At 45.4% G+C, this 22,178-nt stretch overlaps 1 protein-coding gene across 2 annotated transcripts in view; it reads right to left on the bottom strand.

Annotated features, from left to right (window-relative positions):
* Positions 1-22,178, bottom strand: part of NUSAP1 (nucleolar and spindle associated protein 1) — a 240,467-nt gene that overhangs the window by 205,492 nt on the left and 12,797 nt on the right. For both annotated transcript variants that reach the window (XM_086937197.1, XM_086937195.1), the window contains exon 2: positions 4,101-4,166. In XM_086937197.1, the coding sequence (XP_086793323.1) occupies positions 4,101-4,166 (66 nt within the window). The remainder of the gene's footprint in view (positions 1-4,100; positions 4,167-22,178) is intronic.

The raw sequence follows: 22,178 nt of genomic DNA, 5'->3' as shown, positions 1-22,178 counted from the left end.
ACCCCCCACCCCCACATTCACTGTGGCCTCCATGCCAAAAATATACCCAAAGAAATCCCAGCTTCCTCTCACTTGCCATAATGTATAGCTGCACTGGGTCATCTGGCATCCAAGGATCACAACCGTCCCGGGGTATTTCTTAAACCTAAAACCTAGGGGAATACAGGGTAGTGTGGCTGGTGTGGATTCAAGCAGATTTTCTTAGTCAGAATGCATGGAGACCATCAAAGTATGAGGCAAAAAAACCTTCATATTTGTTACAGAAAACTCCGGCACTCCCAGCCAACTACCACTAAGTTTCCACTGTTCTCTCAAATGAGCTGCTGGCTCTTGTGTTTATGGGGTGCCTAACGCATGTGGAATGTAATGAAATTATAATTATAGCAAGATGAAGACCATATTTGACTTCACACAGTCTAACAAATGGCCTGTACCCGTTGTGGATGATAGTCTTAGCCACTGGGGTATCATTTATATTGGGAAAAGTATGGAAACATTAGGGTGTAGGAGTTTTATGCATCTCTGCAGATTAAAAGATATTTCCCTCACAAAACTGTGAGGGGAAAATCTGTGATTTCAACCAAAGTTTGTCAGAAGTAAACATAGCAGGATTTATACAATTCACACCCACTCGGACTCCGCCAGATCTTTACTTTTCAGACACAACTAGGTTTTGTTGATTTCCCTGGTTGCCGGCTGCGCCTTGGCTCAAACACCACACCACACCTCATTGCCAGAACAAGCCTATTAGCAAGGAAAACGGTTGACGTATTCATGTAGCATTTTAGGCCCTTTTTCTGTCGTGGGTGCTAGACCCAGCCACATAAAAGGAGTACTGGGTTGTTTTTTTTAATCAGAAGTTTGAACACAGAAGAGTAGAACATTTATTATAATCAATTGCATTTTTGCCTGCCAAATGGTAGCTAGTGTGCAAGAGAGCACATTTTACAGAATGTCCTCCGGATCATGAAAGTCGCAACTCTGTGGAATTAAAAGATGCCACACCAGATCTTTAAAAAAAAGCTTTAAATCGACTAACTCAAATCGCATCATTTGTACAAGATCGTCGGACCCTTAGGACCCCAAAGCATGCTTATCTTATACAAAAAAGTTATAATGCCCTCAGCTAATGTGCACATTTTTTATTCAAGCCCCAACACTAAGATTTGTCATAATGCGTGCAATAGCAATGCTGTCGGTTTAAATTAACAATGTATTATTAGTAATTTACTCACCAAATGCTGTTAATCATTGATGTCTAAAGTCATTGGTCAACATTTTTTCATAAGTAAGCATTTTTTTACACGCGATATGATCTTATAACATTTTTTTTTTAAATAATAGAATTACATTTTTAATGACACACTGTGGAACTATGCTTAATTGTGCTGTTTTATCAATTTCAATGGCTTTAATTAGTCGCGTAAAATTAAATAAACTTGACAAACTTGAATATTCAGAGCTGTACAAAGATCAACGGTTCATAAACTCTGTAAGCTGGACACATTTAAAAACTGCACCAGTTTCCTCCATACCGGTTTTTCATTCATTTGATTTTACCATGTCAACTGAAGCATGGTTGAAACACACAAAGAAATATATCATGCACTTCACTTGTTGGCTCTGGATTCTGAGCGTTTAGATCACCAACAAACATTAAGGGGCTGTGAGACGGCATCCCGACCAACCCGACCCGTACTCCACCCTTCCCCGAACTCACCTCCTTCGGCCCCCCCGGGACTGTATCCCCGGCCTCATATTACCACCGCAAGGACTCGACCTGAGACGCCAGCGAAACGCCAGAGAATCACCCGCTTCTTCTCCCCACAGGGACCAACCAGAACATCGGGCCGGACAACCTTAAATATCGCGGACTCCGGAAGCCCCGCCCCTATGGCAGCGACAGCACCAGATAAAAAGGAGAGCCCGGAAGTGCAAGTCGTCGGAGATTTGTGGCAGGAACCTCGGACTGGTGGATGCGACGGTGAAGACGGAGGAGACGGAGAGCAGACGGCTGAAGCAGACGTGTGGACCGAAGAGTGGTGGAGTCCACAGGAGGTGGCTGTAGAGCGGCCGTAACTCAACGGGAGAGTTACGGCGGACCACGTGAGTGCCTTTAACCTCACTAATTCAACTCACTAGGAGTTCCCTGTATATAGTCCCTGTAAATCTCCCCTTCTCTTTAGAATCACGTCCCCCTGCACTGTATTATACTTGTATAGCACTGCACTCTTCGAACCGCCCCCCCCTCTTCACGTCCTGACCAAGCACCCTTTTCTCCCCCCTACCCCTTGTTCCTTCCTCCCGGTCCCTTCCTTACCTCACTGCCTCGTTTTCTGGTCCTTCCCTACACACCCGGGTGACGGTGACTGCAGCCGAGATCCTACGACTAGGATAGGACTAACGGTCCCTTTTGTTTCTCTTTTTTTTGCTCCCTGCCCTCCGTGGATCCTCCCCATCGCTGGAGCCGCCGTTGGACCCGCCGAAGACCACAAGCGGCAGCGCCGACCCGGAGTGGACCAGGACCCGGACTTCCTCTTTTTTTCTCCTTGTGTTCTACCCTGTGACTTTGAAAAAAAACCCTACTATAGCACACTATATACGGCCTCCTCGCTTGCTTTTCCGGCCCGCTGTACACCCACCCTCACAGGGGCCGATTACTATCTCGTTAGGAAGGCCTCCAGACGGGTTCCGGAACGTGCAAATCTGATTCGGAGTCTATATTTCCAACCAAATCTTCCCCCGTTCCAAACGACCAAGTACGATGCGAAGATCTTGTCCGCGTCGACCGAATAGTTTCCGAACCCGATCCAGTCAGTCTGACTCGTTCGCAGCCAAATAAGGCCGCGCAATGGAGCCAGCTTCTGAACAAGCGAGTACGATGCAGGATTTGGACAGCCGTATCGACTCGGTCTCAGCAAGTCTAAACAGCTGTGAGAATCTGTCTTCGGGGGCTGTAGCGGGCCCCGCTTCCACCGGGGCTCTCCGAATCAGTATGTGGGGGTACCCCCTTTCCATGCATGCACACTGTGGCAGGCGCCATGTGGTGCCCGCCACAGTCTACACTTTTCTCCACCCACCCCTTTTTGCTATGGAAGCCTGTGTACGAGTTCAGCATACAGGCTCCCATCGAGGGGAGTCCGAGCGAACCGAGTTTGTCACTATACGGGTGCATCGAAATCTGTCACTCGTACTCGCGGAACACAATTCGCTAGGAACGCCCTCCAGATCAGAGTCATACAGAGGGCTTTTCTAGCAAGATCATAATCTGCCTCTATATAGCCCAGCAATCAGAAAAGGTTGCCAGATGTGATGGTAAATTATTTTGTAAATTTGACATGGAGGTAATAAATTACAGATTAAATCGGTCCTCAATTTCTATTTTTTCATACTTATTTTCATGATATTTTAGTAAGTCTGCCAAAGACGGGGTGTCACTAGTAGAAGGACTAGGAACATTATCAAAGCTGTAGAAAACAGTAACATAAATGCCATCCCTGGACACCCCATCCATGACGCACTTGTCACATCCACTGTTAAATTAGTATATTTGAAGATTTGCCAGTGAATGTCAGAATAGCATTATTTACAGAATTTATTTAGTTTGGTGCCTGGATTTGGAATTCTGCCTCTATATTAATGAGAGCAGCCTGTACAATGCAATGGTTTTAGGAGGCTTTTAACAACTCATCACAAATAATGCATGCCTAAGTAAGCTGAATTATGTTCTACATTACGTCAACATTGCCACCAAGTGTAGATGCATGCCTTGCTGCTTCTTGTTTCAGAAACCCATTAGCATTCTACTTTGAAATTTGGTCATACTAGTTTATCTTCGGATGTAAGACCAATGCTAGTTCCCGTCCCATAACTTTGACCTCCAGTGCAGTTCCCACTATTTTAGACCACCTGACTGATTTTAAAAATTCTTTAAATATGAACATTAAATATATATCATGGGGTCATAGGCACAATAAATTACCAAATGTGCTAAACCAAAGAGACTATTAATTTTACATTGCAGTGCCCCATCAACAAATATCTCATCTCTACCAAGTTGGTTTTCGGTAAAACAATAAATACAACAGTAAAACTCTTACCTGCTCATTTTCTCCCTTTGGTTCATGTAAAAAATGTTGTTTTAGAGACTTCAGTAGTTTATCAGCCTGTAGAAGTAAGAGAGAAGAAACAAACGGTGTTCATAGGGATGTTGTGCATAGGTCTTATAGTGTGCTGCTTTAAACATGGTGCAAACCCTTTGAGATCCTAGCCATTTAAGTAAAAAATATAGAGGAAAAGTTCAGTAGTAATGTAAAAATGATCCTAAATCTACCTTGTAGCAAACAAAAAAATACAGCAAGCATACACAAGTGGCAACTTTCCATCTTAGTGCACCAGAGAATAAAGTGATACACTAACAGAGAAAACAGATTGGTCATCTCCACAGCTCTCATCTACAATGCAATCTCAGACACCGTCTTACACCATTCTAATTATGAGCTCAGTTTGTCTCTATGATCACAAGCCAGATTATTTGTTACGTACAAAGATTGCTATATTGTTTATTTGATTTATTAATTCTTATAGCACACATCCTGAAGGGCATCTCATCAATGTATTGGAGCATACGGGCTAAAATGGAGTGATCTAAGAGTCCGAGTTCGTACAGTCAGGAAGTGATTTGAAAATAAATTAGTGCCAGTTTTTTAAAAACACATTACCCACAGTTCATAATGCTTTAGTGACAACGTACTTTTCTTTTTTACTTGAGGTCGTTTTTAATACATAAAGACCAACATACATTCCCATTTCATTTGTGTCCCTTGTCTGCCCAACTGTAGAGAGCTGTGCATCCGGCCTCTGTCATAATGGAATGCAGAGGATGCAAGTTTGTGTGAGGAGAGTCCCTTCGGAGGAGATGGAGGCTGAGCATGGGCGCTATCCTGCTCTCAGCGGGCTATTTTGAATGTTCATAATTATAGCAATAAATCAAACTTAACCCATGTCCCTAAAATGTCTGCATGTGGCACATCTCCAGAGAGTATGTTTTGTTCCATCTGAAGCATAGTTTGTTGAGTGACCGATCTCCCCAACCTTGGTAAGTGCAACAGAATTAAGGATTGCAGTAAAGTAGCAGTCAGGTTAAAGAAGCATGTCTTTGCAGTTTGACCCCTTACATAAAGATAAACCCCTTCCCAATAAAACCCATTACCTCATTTTATGTAAGTTTGGAAAAGCCACTAATTAGGGAGGAAAAAGTAACTTGCCTGTAACCCTAGTTCTCTGTCAAGTCTGTTCTCTGAATGCATAAAAAGTAGAATAAAAACCAGAATAACGCCGCTCAAGTGCCGGGACCCCGTAACATCATTTTGGTAAATATTTCTACATAGAAAAAAAACATGCCCAAGAGGCAAGATCTTCTACCTTTTCAACATTTCGGTTTTGTAAAAGACAAATCCTATTAGCCCCAGTAAAGTTTGGTGCATTTGTCTGAATGTTGCGCAAGGAAGCCAAACCTACCAAGAATCCGTTCTGGAGTCAGTCAGTGCCCAAATTTGTGCATCAATGTACAGGTTGCCACATTGAATCCTAACATTGCCTATTACAGCAGCAGCTGCTGTTTTCCCACTAGTAGACTGTTTTACGATTAACCCAGAAGGAGTAAGTTAGCGGTTTGGTAACATGGAATTATATAGGAGAATTTCCACTTAGCAATGGCCTGCTTAGATGAAGCCACCCCAGTACTGTAAGCTCCATAATTTAAAGTAGTCATTTTTCTTTAACAGCTTTAGTTTTGTTCAGGTGTCATTTTAGGGCCCTATCTTCTAGACAGAGTATGGATTGATCTTTCTGCCCGAGATGTATGCTGCAGCAAGAAAGTTAAGTGAGGCTGTCCGATTGACATAAAAATAGGAGATCACTTTGGACACAAAAGGAGGACGAGTTCACAATGAAAATGATGCCTTTTCCCCCAACAGTATCCCAGCAAAAGAAAGAGAATTACAATTCATATCCCCAGCTGGGTTAGTGAACATTAAGAAACTTGTCTTCAACATCAGTGAATAACTGTTGAGATTCCATAAGGATTGGAAAGCTGCAAAACTAATTGGGTGGATAGGAATCAGTTACAGAGGCTGTTTGACATCAAGTTAAATGAAGGATCACTTGACAGAAGGTAGTTTACCCCGATATACACCAACTGATGCTGCTCCTCTGTCTGCGGCTGAAGCTGGGCTGTTGAATCCGGTGAGCAAAACATACCCGGTCAAGACGAATTGTATGAACATTTTAAATGGTTAGCAACAAAGGATATTCCCCAGTTGATTATTTAGAAAGATTAAAGGAGAGGTACTCCGATATGGACCACAATATACAGCAACATTAAACAGCTATGGAGGCTGCCTTTGTAGAGAGACAGTTGCTGAAAGTCACTGGGTTTAACGGAGTTGTTTTATTCCGGATAAAGATTGTGTGGTAGCATAAGAAAATACGCAAACCAATGTCTTTACAAATGAAATAACTTCAAAAGATGATCAAAGGGAAGGCAAAGGATGTGGTGGACAGAGGGATGGTAAAGGGGCCCAGTTAGCGGTACAGAGACCTGAGCAACATTTCCAGCACCAACAAAATGACTTGTTGCTCTCTACTAATGAAGGAATTAATCCAGAAACATGTCAAGCTATACAACTAAGACTGCACCAACAACAGCTAATAATTAAAGATTACTACTGATGTAAGTGCTATCTTGCACTGCATTTGGCATGAAGCATTGGGGCACCCTCCTCCTGTATGAAAAGACTGGGAGATGTAACCCTTGAGGAAGTCTCATGCTTTAGCAGTTGCTAATTGGGACATCCCAAACATGATTGTCCCAATTAAGTCTCTAACGCTGCTGCCCAGGTTGTAGTTCTTGCATTCTCCCAAATAACGCAATTTGAATAACGCAATTTGAATAACCAGATCATCACGACAACCCGAGAGGCCCAAACTGCGACATGAGTACCTTGATTGCAGTTCACCAAAATAGCCCTTATGTTAAATGTTTGATAAAAAAGTAAGCCAATCTCATGTCTTATTGATACTGGGGCAATTCGGTCAACTCTGAAAACCTCTAAATTTCCATCCCTGCCTCTCGGTGGCTGTTTCATTGAAACGGTTGACAATTCCAATGCTAGCGTTTAACAGCACTTTACTGATCCTGTTGCTATGGTTTACGACCTATAACTAAATCAACATGCATTTTTGATGAGTACAACTTCACATGCAAACCTGCACAGAAAAACGAAAATAAATTGCCTCATTTTTTTATCTGAATAAGTGAACGATTTCAAATTATTCAGTTAAAACTATGGTTACACCCAAGAAAATTCCTCACAAGCCAAAGCAGCAATTCAGCCAGTCATCGCAGCTCTAATAAAGCAAGGAGCCCTAGTTCCCACCTAATTAAAAGACAGGTTAGAGGATGGTTACACATTTGGCATAGCTTTGCCCAAGACCAATAAGAATGTAATACCTAGCTTGACGTGGCACCCAAGCCTACTACCATTCTATCATGTGTATTGTATTTTTCTCCATCCCTACTCAAAAATAAAGACAGCTCCAATTCAGTGGGGGAAGATGGGGAATCAGCTGACACAGCAGAGGTTCACAGAAGGGTTTATAGAATCCCTGCCAATCTTTAACGGAGTCCTCAAAAAGGACCTCAACAAACTAATGGAGCAGCATCATTTCGATTCCACCCAAAGATACTGTGGGATAAAGGAAAATGGAGGATCGTATATTTAAAGTATTACACGTGAAAACTAATGAGATTTGTAAATGGTGTGCCTAGAAATGTGACTAACAGTAATCCCTGCAATACTTAGAAGCGTTGCTTTCTCCTAAAATATTAATTTATAACCGGTCTCATTGTGAAGCTGATGATATGAGATGTATGTGTACACTAACGTTTAAACAGTTATACATGTACCAAGAGATTACACTCATTGGCGTACTTTTAAATGATATCTTTTACTTAATTTGCAATGTATTCATTCATTAAGAAACTGCATTTGCTGTGTTTCGTAATGTGCACATATTTGTAACCCTGTGCACAATTAAGTTGACAAGATTTGCAGCCTCAAGTATAGTTTCAGTGCAAGATCATGTTGAAGTCTGACACTTGATTCATACTTAACCTTCAATGTATAATGTGCTTGCTTCCATTTTTTTGTTTCTACTTCAGGTGTGGACAAAGTTTCATTATTTAGTAAAGGAGTGTTTGTGCTTTAGTGAGATAGCGAGGTATGTGAAGACTGATTTTGGCAAGGAGAAACGTAGTAACGAGCAAGGAGGCGAGTTCCCATGGAGGAGAAGAATGGCCGAATTAAGTAGCAACTAATCGATGGTGGGAAGGTGGTGCTCGTAGCCAATTTGTGCCTGAATCGTAGAACGTTACTGGAGCGGATCACAGGATTTAACATGAATGCACTCATATCTTATGCTGTAAAGTAGTAATTGAGACATCTTAGGACTTCATGAGGTGTAGACCTCTTCTTCTGCTTTGTATGGCTTCATGCTACATGACCCTTGATTAGAGTTTCTTCTACTGAAGACTGACAGCTGACACCTTTATATTTTTTCATTCTGACTAATCCCTCTTAGCTTAGGGTTGTCCCTTTTAAGGGAGTGTAGGGAGAGATAGTGTGCTCCTGCTTACTTTTGATCAACTGATGCAATTTAACGTTCAATTTGTTTTCCCGATTAGTTGCATCATCATAACCAAATTAGTTGTAAGCGTTTTGTTATACAAGGTAAATCTCTTCAGGAGATTTGGACTCCTTCTTTTTGTCCTATATTTCTATACTGTAATGCGGAGATGGATTTTTATAAATCTATTTCAGAATTTATAGTTAAACCTCACTAATACCAATGTTAGTTGTAGAATAGTTATTGTGGAACCAAATTGGTTATACTGTATTGAGACTTCAACTGTGATCGTTTCTCCCGCTTACCTGTCAAGCAACTAAAAAGACCTGGTTAAGTAGGGATGTTTAGGTGAGCTTGAGATTTCTCACAAGTTTCACACAAAAGCGCCACTCTTTTTCAATATGTGGATGATTTGTTACTCCCTTCTGCCACTCAAGAACACTGCAAATGCAGTCTCAACCCCATAGAAGCAGCTTTTCCACCTTGTTTGACGTCTGTAGCTGCCTTTCTGGTAGAAGCTTCTAAAAGCATTGTTTTAGGTTCCACTCGAATTGTAGAGGTACCCTATTCTGTAGCTGCTGTATTGCTCACTACACAAACTCGACATTTGTCTACTGCCCAGTTGTCCCAATATGAGATGTTACTCTATGCTTCTCACATTAATTAAATGTGTTATCCAACTCTGAATCCAAGGTCTCGGGTGCCCATTACCCAAGAAGAACCACATGAATATAAGTAACTGAGCAGCTGACCAAACCCATAATTGCTTTCTCTGACATCCCCATACTCGATGCTGAACCTGTATTCTTTGGATAACTCATGTCTCAGACATGAAGTCTGAAATCTTGCTGTGGGCTTTCATGTATGCAGACATACAATTCGGACCCTCTGTCCCCAAGGGACCCAACTAATTACTTTTTCATGTTTCTATATTTTAGTACCCCATAAAAATGTCACTGTGTTCAATTCGAAAAACATGCTGGTGGCTCATGGTTATAGGCTACTTTGGCTACAAATGGGTTTCCTCACTTAAGCGAGAAACCACTCAAATGCATCCCCCTCAATGTGTGCTTCCTACACAAGCGCGCCATAGAAATCTTGGACCTCCTCAACACCCACGTGTCAGACGTAGCCTTCCTCACAGAAACCTGGACCAACGCCAACTCAGCACCTATCCACAGGCCCGAGCGACACTAGGACCCTCATGGAACATCTCCACTTCTAGATTCAGCCCAACCCTAAAATGACTCTCCCCAGAACCCTCATCTACAGGCCGACTGGCCCACGCGCTCCCTTCACTGACACCATCGACTATCTAATCGCACCCCACGCCCTCGCCTCCACAGACTACCTCTTACTCTGAGACCTAAATCTCCCCCTGGATGACTACGATGACCCCAACACCACCACCACCCCCCTAGAGACAATCGTCAACATAGGACTGAAGTAACTGGTCACCACCCCTATCCACACGGCAGGACACACACTCAACCTGGTCTTCGCAGAAGGAAACAGCGTCTTCCACAGCCACACCATTGAACTCCTCTGGACAGACCACCACTGCATCCACTTCTACTTCAGAAAACCCACCATACACAAGCACGCCCACCGCCTCCCCCGTAGAAGTTGGAATAAAGTCACCGAAGACCAGCTCACCTCCGCCCTAATCAGCACCCTACCACAGACTATGCCAGACGCTAACACCGCAGCACGCAACCTCCACCACTGAATCACGAACTGCACCGACACGCTTGCCCCCCATCAAGAAAGCCACAAGAAGACGCATCAAGAAAGCAAGTTGGTTCACCCCTACACTCCAAGAATCTGCTGATGACTCGAAAGGAAATGGAGGAACAACAAAACACCAGGAACATGCAAAGCCTACAGAGCAGCCACCACAGCTCCCTACCAAATCATCAAATCCCCAAAGAAGAAATTACTCCAAGACAGTATCCTCATCAACGCCCACAGCACCAAAGAACTCTTCTCCATCATCAAGGAATCTGTCAAACCCTGCAGTGAAATAACAGACGTCCCACCCTCCTAAGACCTCTGCAACAGACTAAGCACCTTTTTTCACCTCAAGATTAAGATGTCCTATGACAACTAAGACCTCTGCACCACTCCCAGCTACGCCACCCAACAGACCCTGCTCACGACAGAAGACACCTTTAAGACCATTAAGAGCATCCACTCTGGAGCACCCTCAGACCCCAGCCCACCCCACCCCACATCTGCCCAAGATCCACCACGGCCATCAGAACTACACTGGACGCTCAACTGCCCCCTCGCAACTGACACATTCCCAGACAATTGGAAACACACCGAAGTCAACCCCTACCGGAAGAAACTATCCGGAGACACGACAGACCTCAAGAACTTCAGGCGCATGTCCCTGCTTTCATTCGCAGCCAAGGTCATCCAAAAAGCAGTCAACAGCCAGCTAGCAAACTTCATTGAAGCCAACAACATCCCGGACATCTCCCAATCCGGATTCCGCAGCAACCAAAGCACTGAGACCGCCCTACTAGCCGCCACAGATGACAACCGCTCCCTCCTCGACCAGGGCCAAACTGCACCCCGCGTCCTCCTGGACCACTCAGCTGCCTTCAACACCATTTCCCACCACACATGAGCCACCAGACTCCACAACGCCAGCATCCGCTGAAAGGCTTTTAACTGGATATGCTCATTTCTCATAGGCAGAACTCCGCGAGTCAGACTCCTGCCCTACCTCTCGGAACCTACCGAGACCAGATAAGGAGGGGCCCAGGGATCCTCCCTCAGCTCCACCCTCTTAAACATCTACATGGGCCCCCCCTCACAACCATCGTCAGAAACCACTAGCTCAACAGTCTCCTACGTCAACAACTACACCTAGCTCATTCTCTTCCTCACCAAAGAACCACAGATCACCAGACACAACTTCCAAGATGGGATGAAAGCGGTCGCCACCTGGATGAAGAAGAGCTCCCTGAAGCTCAACTCAGAGAAAACAGAAGTCCTCATTCTCCACATGGAACAACACCTGCTGCCCCCTCCCCCCCCCTCGGAAACCCCCTATCCCGATGACCCTGCACAAAACATCAGCATAATACTAGGCTCATTGCTCACAATGACCCGCACGATCAACACAATATCTTCGGCCTGCTTCAATACCCTCCACATACTCCGAAAAATGGTGAGATGGATCCCAACCGAATCCAGAAAAACAGCCACGCATGCCCTCATCAGTAGCAGACTGGACTACATCAACGCTCTCTATGCCGGAATCAAAAAGAAACTACTTCACAAACTCCATACCAACCAGAACGGCACAGCCAGACTGATCCTAGACATCCCCCGTCACAATCACATCACCAAACACACCTGCGATCTCCACTGGCTTCCCATCCGAAGAAGAAAAGCCTTCAAGCTCCTCACTCACGCATACAATGCCCTTCACAACATCGGACCATTACAATCTTGTAATTGTAATTTTTGTGGAACCCATGTAAAGCGCTCCGATACCTCCGGGTCTAGCCAGCGCTATATAAAACTCTTGAATAATAATAATAATACCTAAACAACTGCCTCTCATTCCACGCACCCAAGAGACACCTCTGATCAGCTGACCTCTCTGGCCACCATCCCACGCATTTATAAGACCAGAATGGGTTAAAAGTCCTTCTTGTACCTTGCAGCAAAGTCCTGGACCGGCAACCTGCCCCCACCTCCGGCAAGTCCCTAAACTGCTCCAGTTCACGAAGGACTTCAAGGTCTGGCTCTCCGGATGACCCAAGCAGTCAATGGAGCCGATCCCCCACCTTCATCAACCCCCGTCCCCCGCCTCCCCCGCCAGCGCCAGCGCGTGTGAGAAGCTGTGCTTTACCAACCCGGATTGATTGATTGCACCTATTAAAAGTGTGTCATTTGTTAAACATTAGCTGGATGCTCTCAGGCTGCCTTAAAAAACTGCAGTTGTTAAGTGTGTAGACCGCTAATGAAGTTTCCCAGGGTAATGCTTTTGTTGATGAAACAGCAAAGAAAGCTACACAATCTCAAAGTCATGAAATTGCCATGCATCTTGAGAGAACTTAGGATTTCACTGTACGCTAATAGAGTGCCAAAAAAAAAAGCTGCATAGGAACTTCAAATCCTGCTTTGGGGTCCCGTTAATGAGTTCCAGTGATCAGGAGATACACGCTCTCTTTTATAGTGCAGGAAGTTTGTAAGGCTCCCTCAACAAGAGTACCCCCAGCCACTAATGGCTTGATACACAGTCTTCAGGACTCTGGTCACGAACCATTCCTTTAAAGAAAACCAAGCTGAGTCCATATGAAGTATTCATGGGTCACCTCATGTTACTACCTTCAAACACTCCACTCTCTCCTAATAACCTAGAATTGCCTCATTAGGATGATATGTTCTGAAGTAAGTTGATTCGCTGTCTCTCCAGTTCCTGTTCTTAGGTTCATGAAGCACTTTAGTTGGACTCATTGAAGCCGGTTGCGACCTCCAGGCTGGTGAATGGGTCCATGTGCAGGTCCACTAACAAAGTCAGTCCTGGAGCCCCAGTGGAAGAGACTCCCATCTGATACTCTGGACTACTAATACTGCTGTTAACGTGCTGGAGTTCCTACTGGAATCCCTCCAACCAGTGAAAGAGGAGAGTCACTTTAAGAGTAGAGCAACACATTCAAACTCCAGCCCTACTGCTACATCTCCTGCCACCATCCTGTCCAGTACGTCCTGGCCAGCGGATCTTCAGAGCCAGTGTGCTACAGAGGTTTCAAGGGGGTGTATATGCCTGTGCAGCCCTTCCTTCTCACCACTACCACCTTCACAGGACGCTGCAATGTATCTGGCCTGTCATGTTAATCATTAACCCTGTTGACTCTGATATAATATGGTATTAATTTAAAGAAAAGTGTGACTGGCACCCTGAAGCAAACCATGCTGTGCCCACATGAGAAGTCTACGTTCCATCTATCAGGGAAATACTTTCCTGCACCAGATTGAACAAAACTGCCCAGTCCTGAACCTTTCTTCTTGCTGGATTTGTACTTACCTGCCAAACGAGGTATGCCCCACATGGCTGTGCTTTTGACTGAAAGGAGGAATGCACTCAAAAACCCATGGGTTCTTCCCTCAGGAATATGACAATGTTCCTGTCGCACTAACATTGATCAAAGCAGATTTCTGTTATCATCGGTGCAATACTCCTGAACCCTTTATCTCGCTTACTCCGTTCAAGATCTGTACCGTGGGTATCACACTGAAATATCTTCTTGGGTGCGAGTAAGTATCTTTCAGACGTCACTTCCTTGTCCAACTAAGATGCATCGATTTTTGCTCATTTCGAAATATCTGTTGGTATACTCTATGCCCTGACAAAAAAACTGGAGAGGCAACCCAGAACCTACTACTGATAGCCCCACCTACATTGTCCCTGCCACACCAGCAACAAACTTTTTCACTTGATACGGCTGTTCTGCAACAACTTCCTACCACTTTTTCCTTCTATTTTCGGAGTACCGAACTGCACAAATCATTTTGAAATTCAGACAGTAGATAAGATCTTATACGAGATTGTGAATTGTGTTGCTAGCTCGTTAAGGGGCTTATTTCTGATCAGATGCAAACATAGAAAACCGTCATACAGCAGAAAGGAATGGTTCTAGATTTTGTTCTGGATACACAGGGAGGGCGTGTGCTGTTGTGGGGACTGAGTGCAACACTTTTAATCTCAATTTTACCCTTAGTATCCAGAAACATAGAGCACAGCAGATTCAGGGTTCAAGACCTATAACACCAACATGGTTAAGTTTAGAAGGGGGGAGCATATGGTCCTGGTTGAAAATGTTTTGGAGCATGGTGTATGGAGATTTTTGAGACCATACTGGGTGTTTGTATTATTTTCATTCTCATTCAATTACTCGTAGGTATTTACATGTGTGCTATTCATCTTCCCACCCTTAATAAAGGTTTGCCCCTTACTTCCAGTGTCCATCCACGGAGGTTAAGTTAGCACAGGTAGTGCCTTTGATGTGGGTTCCAATATCCTGATTACAGCTTAGCTACTGAACACAATAGATTAATAACATTAGATCTGTTGTAGATGTTGCACTGATTAGAACAAAAGGGTGGAATAGTGGATTTGCACTGAAACCCCTTTAAAAATCTTAAAAGTTTATGTCATTTTGGTTATAATGCACTCCTACAGTATCTTGGGGTGGAATAAGACACAGCATTGTTGAACCTTCAACATCTGACAGACTCCGCCCTCTTTTGCAAGTAGAATGTCTAAAGCAAGCCGATTCTGCAAAACCCTAGACCTAATATCAACCATTTCAGTATTTACAAGCAACAGAGCTCCAGCAGTACTAGTGGATGACATATCCACTGAAGATAATAGTTTTCTAATCTTGATATTGTTCAATATGACATCTACATTTGGTATTATAGAAGCCAAAAATATTTCCCACAATCTCTCCAGCAGTAGCGCTGCATTTAGACAAAGATTTTTCATCCCAAAAAGGATGATCAAAATGTTCTACATGATAAATCTTTGGAAACAATCTGGCACAAGCATCAAGGTATGTTTTTGCGAATCCTTAATTGCAATAATTAAGGACTGGCAATTAAGGACTCGCAAAAGCCTATGCATGTAGGAATCGCTGTAAAAAATAGTGATTCCTACACAATCCTTATTTGCGAGTCGCAAATAAGGAATGGCTTCCCATTCATTCCTATGTGCCTACAAGGCCCATAGGAATGAAGTACTAATAGGTCCTCGCAAATTGCGCATGCAATTTCAGGGTGCAAGGTGGTCAAAAGGACACCCTGTTGCACCCCTGAAAATTCATCTGTGCACATATGTTGCACACACACATGCCCTAAGGGCATTTGTGTGCGCAACATGAAACTTCGAAAAATGCACAAACGTGCATTTTTTATAAGGTTTTTGCAAATTACAATGAAGTTCAACTTCAAGGTAATTTGCACCCCCTATTAACGAAATCGCTATTCTTTTTACTTTATTGCAATCGCAATTTTAAAAAACGCAAATAATTGCAATTTCTTAAATTGCGAGGGGCAAGTTGTTTCATGCATTGCAAAAGCTAATTTTTCGATCGCAAACGGACGATTTTTGCAAATCGCACCGTTTGCAATTGCAAAAAGCTTTGATGCATGTGCCTGAATACTCCTATATATCATGTGCCATGCTATTTATTTGGCAATTGAAAATAGCCATACTTCCCACAACTTAAATAAACCCCAGAACTCACAGGATCACCACCATCTAAAAACAAATGCTAAGTTCCTCGAAATTCAACGTTATGGTCATATTCACTCTTCCCTACAAAGGTAGTATCATATTCATACTGGTCATTTTGTATAAACAGCTCCAGTGTTCCCTGCTGTCTGGGGATCTTGCTCTTCTTGAGACCAAATGGGAAAGGGAGTCATTACCCTGAGGTTGACTAAACCTTCATGCTGCTCTTGACTTGCCGTATTAAGACAACACTTGGGCTTCCAGTGCCCTAACTTATTACAATAGTGACATGGATCAGACTTCTTTAAAGTGGAAACAACAATTTCAGTCTTGGGATCTATAGGAGCGCCTCTTCCCTGCCAGTGAAATCCCCCACCTTGTTGCACTGAAGAACTTGACAGGTAAACTCACTGCATAGGGACAGTATTCCCTACATAAGGCTGATTTTTAACCTCTTCTTTGAGCAGCCTTCATCTGCAGCATCATCAACTTTCTTTCAACTTCTTGTGTTTCATCTCATCACAATATTTAGCATAATGTAGAAATTTGTCAACTTATGTATTCTACCAGCAAAACAAATATTGTTGGATCATACCAATTTCAGGTCTCAACCCAGTCACAAATCTGGACACAAACGGTCTTGTATCCTTGGGTTCCTGGGTGTCCATCCCACTGTACAGTTTGAAAGCTTGCAACAATCTTTCGTAAAAAGCATTAATCATCTCCTTAGGTTCTTGGGTCATCCTGCCAATCTTTACCCAATGAATATCATGTGGGGGTACCTTAGTCTTCAGCCAAGTAATCACCGGATCATATTTCTTCATCACTATATGTGACTGACCATGTATCACTGCATCTCTCCTATACGCTCCATTCAGGGCATTCTGTAGCTATTTTACATGTGGATCACAAATCACTAGGTACTACAATCTCAAACAGCGTAGTCAAATCAATCAATACACCTTCACGATTTTTTACAAATCGATTGACCGGTTTGTACCACTCTACAGGCTTCTCTCTCAACCTCAGGAAATCATTAATAAATGCTGCAAAATCGCCTCTGCTCCAAGCTACCTGCACAAAACCTCCACTTGGTACCGCTCCCAAAGGGAAGCCTTGACACTCGTTCCCCTTTGAGAGGTGGTTCTCCCATTCTTATGGAACCCCTTCTTTTTGCCCATCTCTCTGACCATTTGTCCAATGTACTCCTAATCTGAATGCTCGAAATGAATTCTCAGATTGGAGTCTTCAAACCTGGAATTCAAACCTGGAATTCTCGGGTTCTCTATGTCCATGTCGCTGAATGCAAGTCGGTGGTTCTTCTGTAAAACCTTGGTCTGTTATATGTTAATCTCATACCTTTGAGTCAATTCAGATCATTTCTCATGTGCCAGTCTATCTGCTATCTGTACTCATGAATAGCAATTCGCTTTGTTAACCACATCGATGCTAATGACGAGCTCAGCTCGTCATGAGGCACAGTGGAGCTGTGCCTATGACGAGCTGAGCTCGTCATGTATAATGGGAATGAAGACCCTTCAGCACAGCAGGGGAATTGCTGTAGCATCGATGTGGTTAGGTATCTATTCAGTTACGCTCTAGTCACCCGCTAATGTCATTTAATTCAGTTTTTAATTTGCCCACATCCATCAAATCCACCTTTATAGCTGATTTTATAGTTTAGTGGCTTGTCTGTATTCCCACTCATTTAAAGTATTATTGTGCATCTTCAACCATTAATCTACATCTTGAACGTCAAAATTGTGCTGGCCCTCAGAAGTTCTTTTTGGTGTAGTACTCTCAAGGCGTTCTGTTGCGTACATTCGGAAGTGTTTCCTATACAGGCAATTCTATACTTGCAAATCCAGAAAAGGACCTTACAGGGCCAAATCCATTATGTAGTATTGCACATTGAGACTGTGTTTCTTTCTCCAATGTCCTCACTTCTGTAGGAACAGGCATTTTCGGACTTCAGTTCCTTACCGAACTAGGGTCACATATGGGGACTATAGGACCAATGGCAACCGGTACTGTAAGAGCGTCCGGAATCTTTGAAGCTGAATTAGAAGTACAATTTCCAGAAGAACCAAAACCACACACGCACATATTCCCTCCCAATACACAGTTTGCGTCATGCCTATGGTATGACCCCAACAACACCAGAGCTCGAAACTACCAGTGCTGAAGTACCTCCAGAGCTTCTAACAACACCGTCTCTCCCGCTTCCAGTGTGTAACTGAATATATGGGGTGGGTGTTCTGCTAACAGTCCATCCAAAAGGCTGTCACTTGTGTCACTGTTCTCAAGTCAATCTCCTGTATTGTTCTTTTCCCTTTTCTTGACGCACAGTGGTATGTCTCTGACTGATTCCCATGAATTATTAGCTTAACAAATATAGATCTGGGGGGGCGTGGCAAAGCCGAGCACGAAGATGGCCGCCTAATCTCTTGGCTCCGCACACCGAGCGGTTATCAGTTTAAAAATATCAGATCCGGAATCCCCGAATTACCACTGAACTGCCACTGAACTGCCACAAGCACTCTCTGGAAGGGTCAGGCTTCCGACTGCTGCCATTTGTGGTCCGTACGGGGCTGCTGAGGCTCAGCGCCGCATCCTGCGAGGCTGCACGGCTGCGGGCTGGTAGTCTTGAAGTCGACGATCTCCCTTGGAGCCTCTAAGGGAACAGGGGAACAAGTGAAAGTTTCCAAATTGTGATCGGCAGGCGGTCCAGAGACACTGCGCCTCCTGCGAGTCAGTGCGTGTACCGCTACAGACATGGTGCTGCGTCGATCAGAGGATTGGAGAGTCTGCCGCAGCGTCTGTGCAAAATCTACAGGGGTGCCTGTGTTGATCCCTGAAGCGGACACCGAGTGGAGCAAGGTGGGTCCCCTTCCCTGAATCAGCTGGAGGAGCGTTGCTCTCGATCTTCTGGAGGGCCTCGCGCAGCCCACTGATCTCTGCGCAGGTGCTCACTTGCGATCGAGGCCGGCGACATAGCTTCTAGCCCGCCCTACAAGCCCACGCCGATCAGGCTGTGGCAGTGGTTGGGCTGCTCATTTCGGCCTGCGGTCTCTTGAGTGGCTACAGCGTACGAGGGATCGCCATGGGAATTCCCGTGACTGCCCTGGGTAATTGAGCGGAGGCCTGGCGCACCTGCCCACCGCTACCGCAGCCCTACTGCCTGTCGACCGCAGTGGATTGGCCTGTGCTGGACTGACCCAGTCCCCTCCTGTTCTTTTCATGGTGTTTAAAGGCCGAATCATTTACCTTGGGCGATCTAGATACTGGAGTGCTTGTGTCCCAGGGCTGTGGGGTCACTGCAGAGCACCATTGAAGGTGCCAGTCCACCTCCTCGCTGACCGTTTGTAGCGCAGGGAGGCTACCGGAGACCTCATTTTCAGCGGTTACAACTTGTGCTCAGCGTTCGCTATTCGGGAGTTTGGTGTTGTCGTCCTGCTTCTCCTATGGTGGGGGGCCGTGGCTCATGGGCAGCCCTTCAGACCAAACTCTCGAAATTCGCCTGGGACGGGGTCCTGGCTTGAGCCCGAAAGGAGGGCACGCCATGTCCGAACATCCAGAGCCCGGCGGAAAGAAGAAAGACCCGACAAATCAGGACATCCTTGACGCCATCACCAACGTCCGTACGTCCTTGGAGTCGTGGATCGACACGTCTCCACTGAGGTGTCGCTCATGAGGGAGGATATGCGCACCATGAACTCCCGTCTAAAGGATGTCGAAATTAAGGTCAAAGATACGTCTGCGCTTCAAAAGAAGGTGGAGGACCTACAAACGCACAGCGCAAAAGTGGAGGCTCATCTGGACGATTATGAAGGGAGCTCCAGGCGCAACAATTTCCATATAATTGGAGTGCTTTTTCGTGGAGGACTTGATAACCAACCATCTCAAGCCACGCGAGGCTCTCCGACTTTTTCCTCAGTTGAACAGGCGCACCGTGTGCCTAGGGGACACCCGAGGCCAGGAGCCCCCCCCCCCCCGACTTGTTCGTAAACAGAGACATGTTGGCTGTTCTGATTAGTATTTGGGACATAATTTGATTCCTTGGGGATGTGTGCCTGGCTCGGCCTCACGGTCCCGGAAGTTCTTGGAAGGGTGGGCGACAGGCACTCTGCTAGTTTGGGGGGCGGGAGGTTGTGTTACTGCCGAGCAGGGAGGCAGGGTGTGGGGTGGGTGGGGTGGGGACAGTTTAGGGTTGTTCTCTTTAGCGTTTTTTGTTTCAGATATGTTATTTGTTTTTGTTTCCTTTCACACCGGTACACAACATTATTTTCCTCTCCACTCTCCATTCACTTGCCATGGACATAGGCGGCCTCCACCTGGGGCGCTCACTCACATGCTTGGCTCTCCGTCATTACTGGACTCCCACTAGATGGAAATGGCGACGCGTGGTCTTACGCTTAACCTGTCCACCTGGAATGTTAGTGGGTTGGGAGACAAAATTAAGAGGGGCATTGTGTTGCAATATGCTAATTGCGACGAGTTTAACCTTCTGTTGTTGCAGGAGACACCCGATTGGCAACTCCTGTGGCGTCCTAAATAGGAAGGGGACAAAATGGTGGCCTACTCTGGTTTCACCTCTGGCTCCAGGGGTTGGGGATTTTATTCCGGAAGGGTTGTCCCTACATTATCCACAACTCCTGGGCTGATCCTCAGGGCAGATACGCTACGGTTTCGGGGACTTGGGAAGGTAGTGTTTTGGTAACGTCGTCTCCGTCTACGCCCCCCTGACTGCAACGCCAGACACTACGTGACTTAGGGCCTCTGTTGCTTGACCTCCCAGTCAGGGCATTGGTATTGGTATTGGTGGTGGTGGTGGTGGAGGTAGAGGGGGGCGGCGACTTCAATCTCGTGATGGATGGCTTTCTAGATTGCCTTCCGCCTCGGGGGGACTCTTCAAGGGGATCACAATTGTCCGAGTTCGGGAATGCTTTGGGGGTCGTGGATATCTGGCGATATTCAACCCATCATATACCAGTTTTATGTTCCAGTCCGGGGTGCATGGTAGTCAATCCAGAATAGACTATTGATACACTCCCGCTCAGGATGTCCGGTTTTTCACAAGGTCCGGTTGCCTTGCCCGCAGTATCTCCGATCACTCCCCCGTCCTGACCACTCTAGGCTTTTTGCACTGGGGGGCGCCCCTGCTCCATTTCTGTACATCCGTGGGCACTGAAAATTCCGCACATTAGAGACGCTCTACGCAAAGAGACTGAATATTATTTTGCGTAAAATGTTGGCTCAGTTGACTCTGCGACAACACTATGGGGGGCCTTCAGCGTGGTCAGTCATGGTGGGACACAGGACTGAGCGTGCTAAGAGTGTCCGTACTGTAGGCTGAGGTCTCGAGTTTGGAGGAGCCGGTCGCCCGTGATCCTTACATTGCCTCACGCCACACCCTTGCACCCAAGCGGCAGCATTATCGGACACCCTTGCACCAAAGCGTCAGGATTATCGGCAGCTTCTTTTTGAGGATGGGGCTGCGCGTCTACTGGCCTCCCGACACAGGATCTACGAGCAGGGGGAACGGACGGGCAAGCTTTGGCTTGGCTTGAATGCCGGGAACAGGCTGCTAGATGGGTCAGCGCAATAGCAAATTAGGAGGGTACTCTAATCACTGACCCCCAGCACATTGTTGACATATTCGCTAGCTACTATGAAGGGGTATACACCAGTCCTCCAGACCTACTAGTTACGCTCGATATCCCTACTATTTCGCAGGAAAACAGGGAGACCTTAGAGGCAGACATCACCGTGACGGAAGTTCAAAAGGCCATACAATAGGTCTGCTCCGGGAAGGCTATTGGCACAAACGAGCTGTCCATTGAGCTATTCAAGCCTATGTCAACATTGTTAGCTCCCCGTCTAATTAACATACACTGAATGTTTTGATTCCGACGTTCTATCTGTAGAGATCCGCACTGCCGCCATAGTGGTCATTCATAAGCCAAAAAAACCCATTGAGGGCTGCAAATCGTATCGCCCTATATCCCTTCTGGCTGTTGAGGCTAAAATTCTCGCTTACCTTGTTGCAAATCGTCTACTCCACTTTATCGCTGATCTGGTCCATCCGGGTTCATGCCGGGGAGAAATACGGCCCGTAACTTACGTTGAGTACATCGGGTCCTTGGCAGGCTTCCCACCATAGAGGAAGACGCAATTCTCTTGTTGTTGGATGCCTCGATGGCTTTTGACACCAATGAGTGGGATTTACTTT

This window comes from Lissotriton vulgaris, chromosome 9 (assembly GCF_964263255.1).
Source record: "Lissotriton vulgaris chromosome 9, aLisVul1.2, whole genome shotgun sequence".
Classification (NCBI taxonomy): domain Eukaryota; kingdom Metazoa; phylum Chordata; class Amphibia; order Caudata; family Salamandridae; genus Lissotriton; species Lissotriton vulgaris.
Note: the sequence above shows the minus strand (reverse complement) of the source record. Positions and strands in the feature narration are given on the sequence as shown.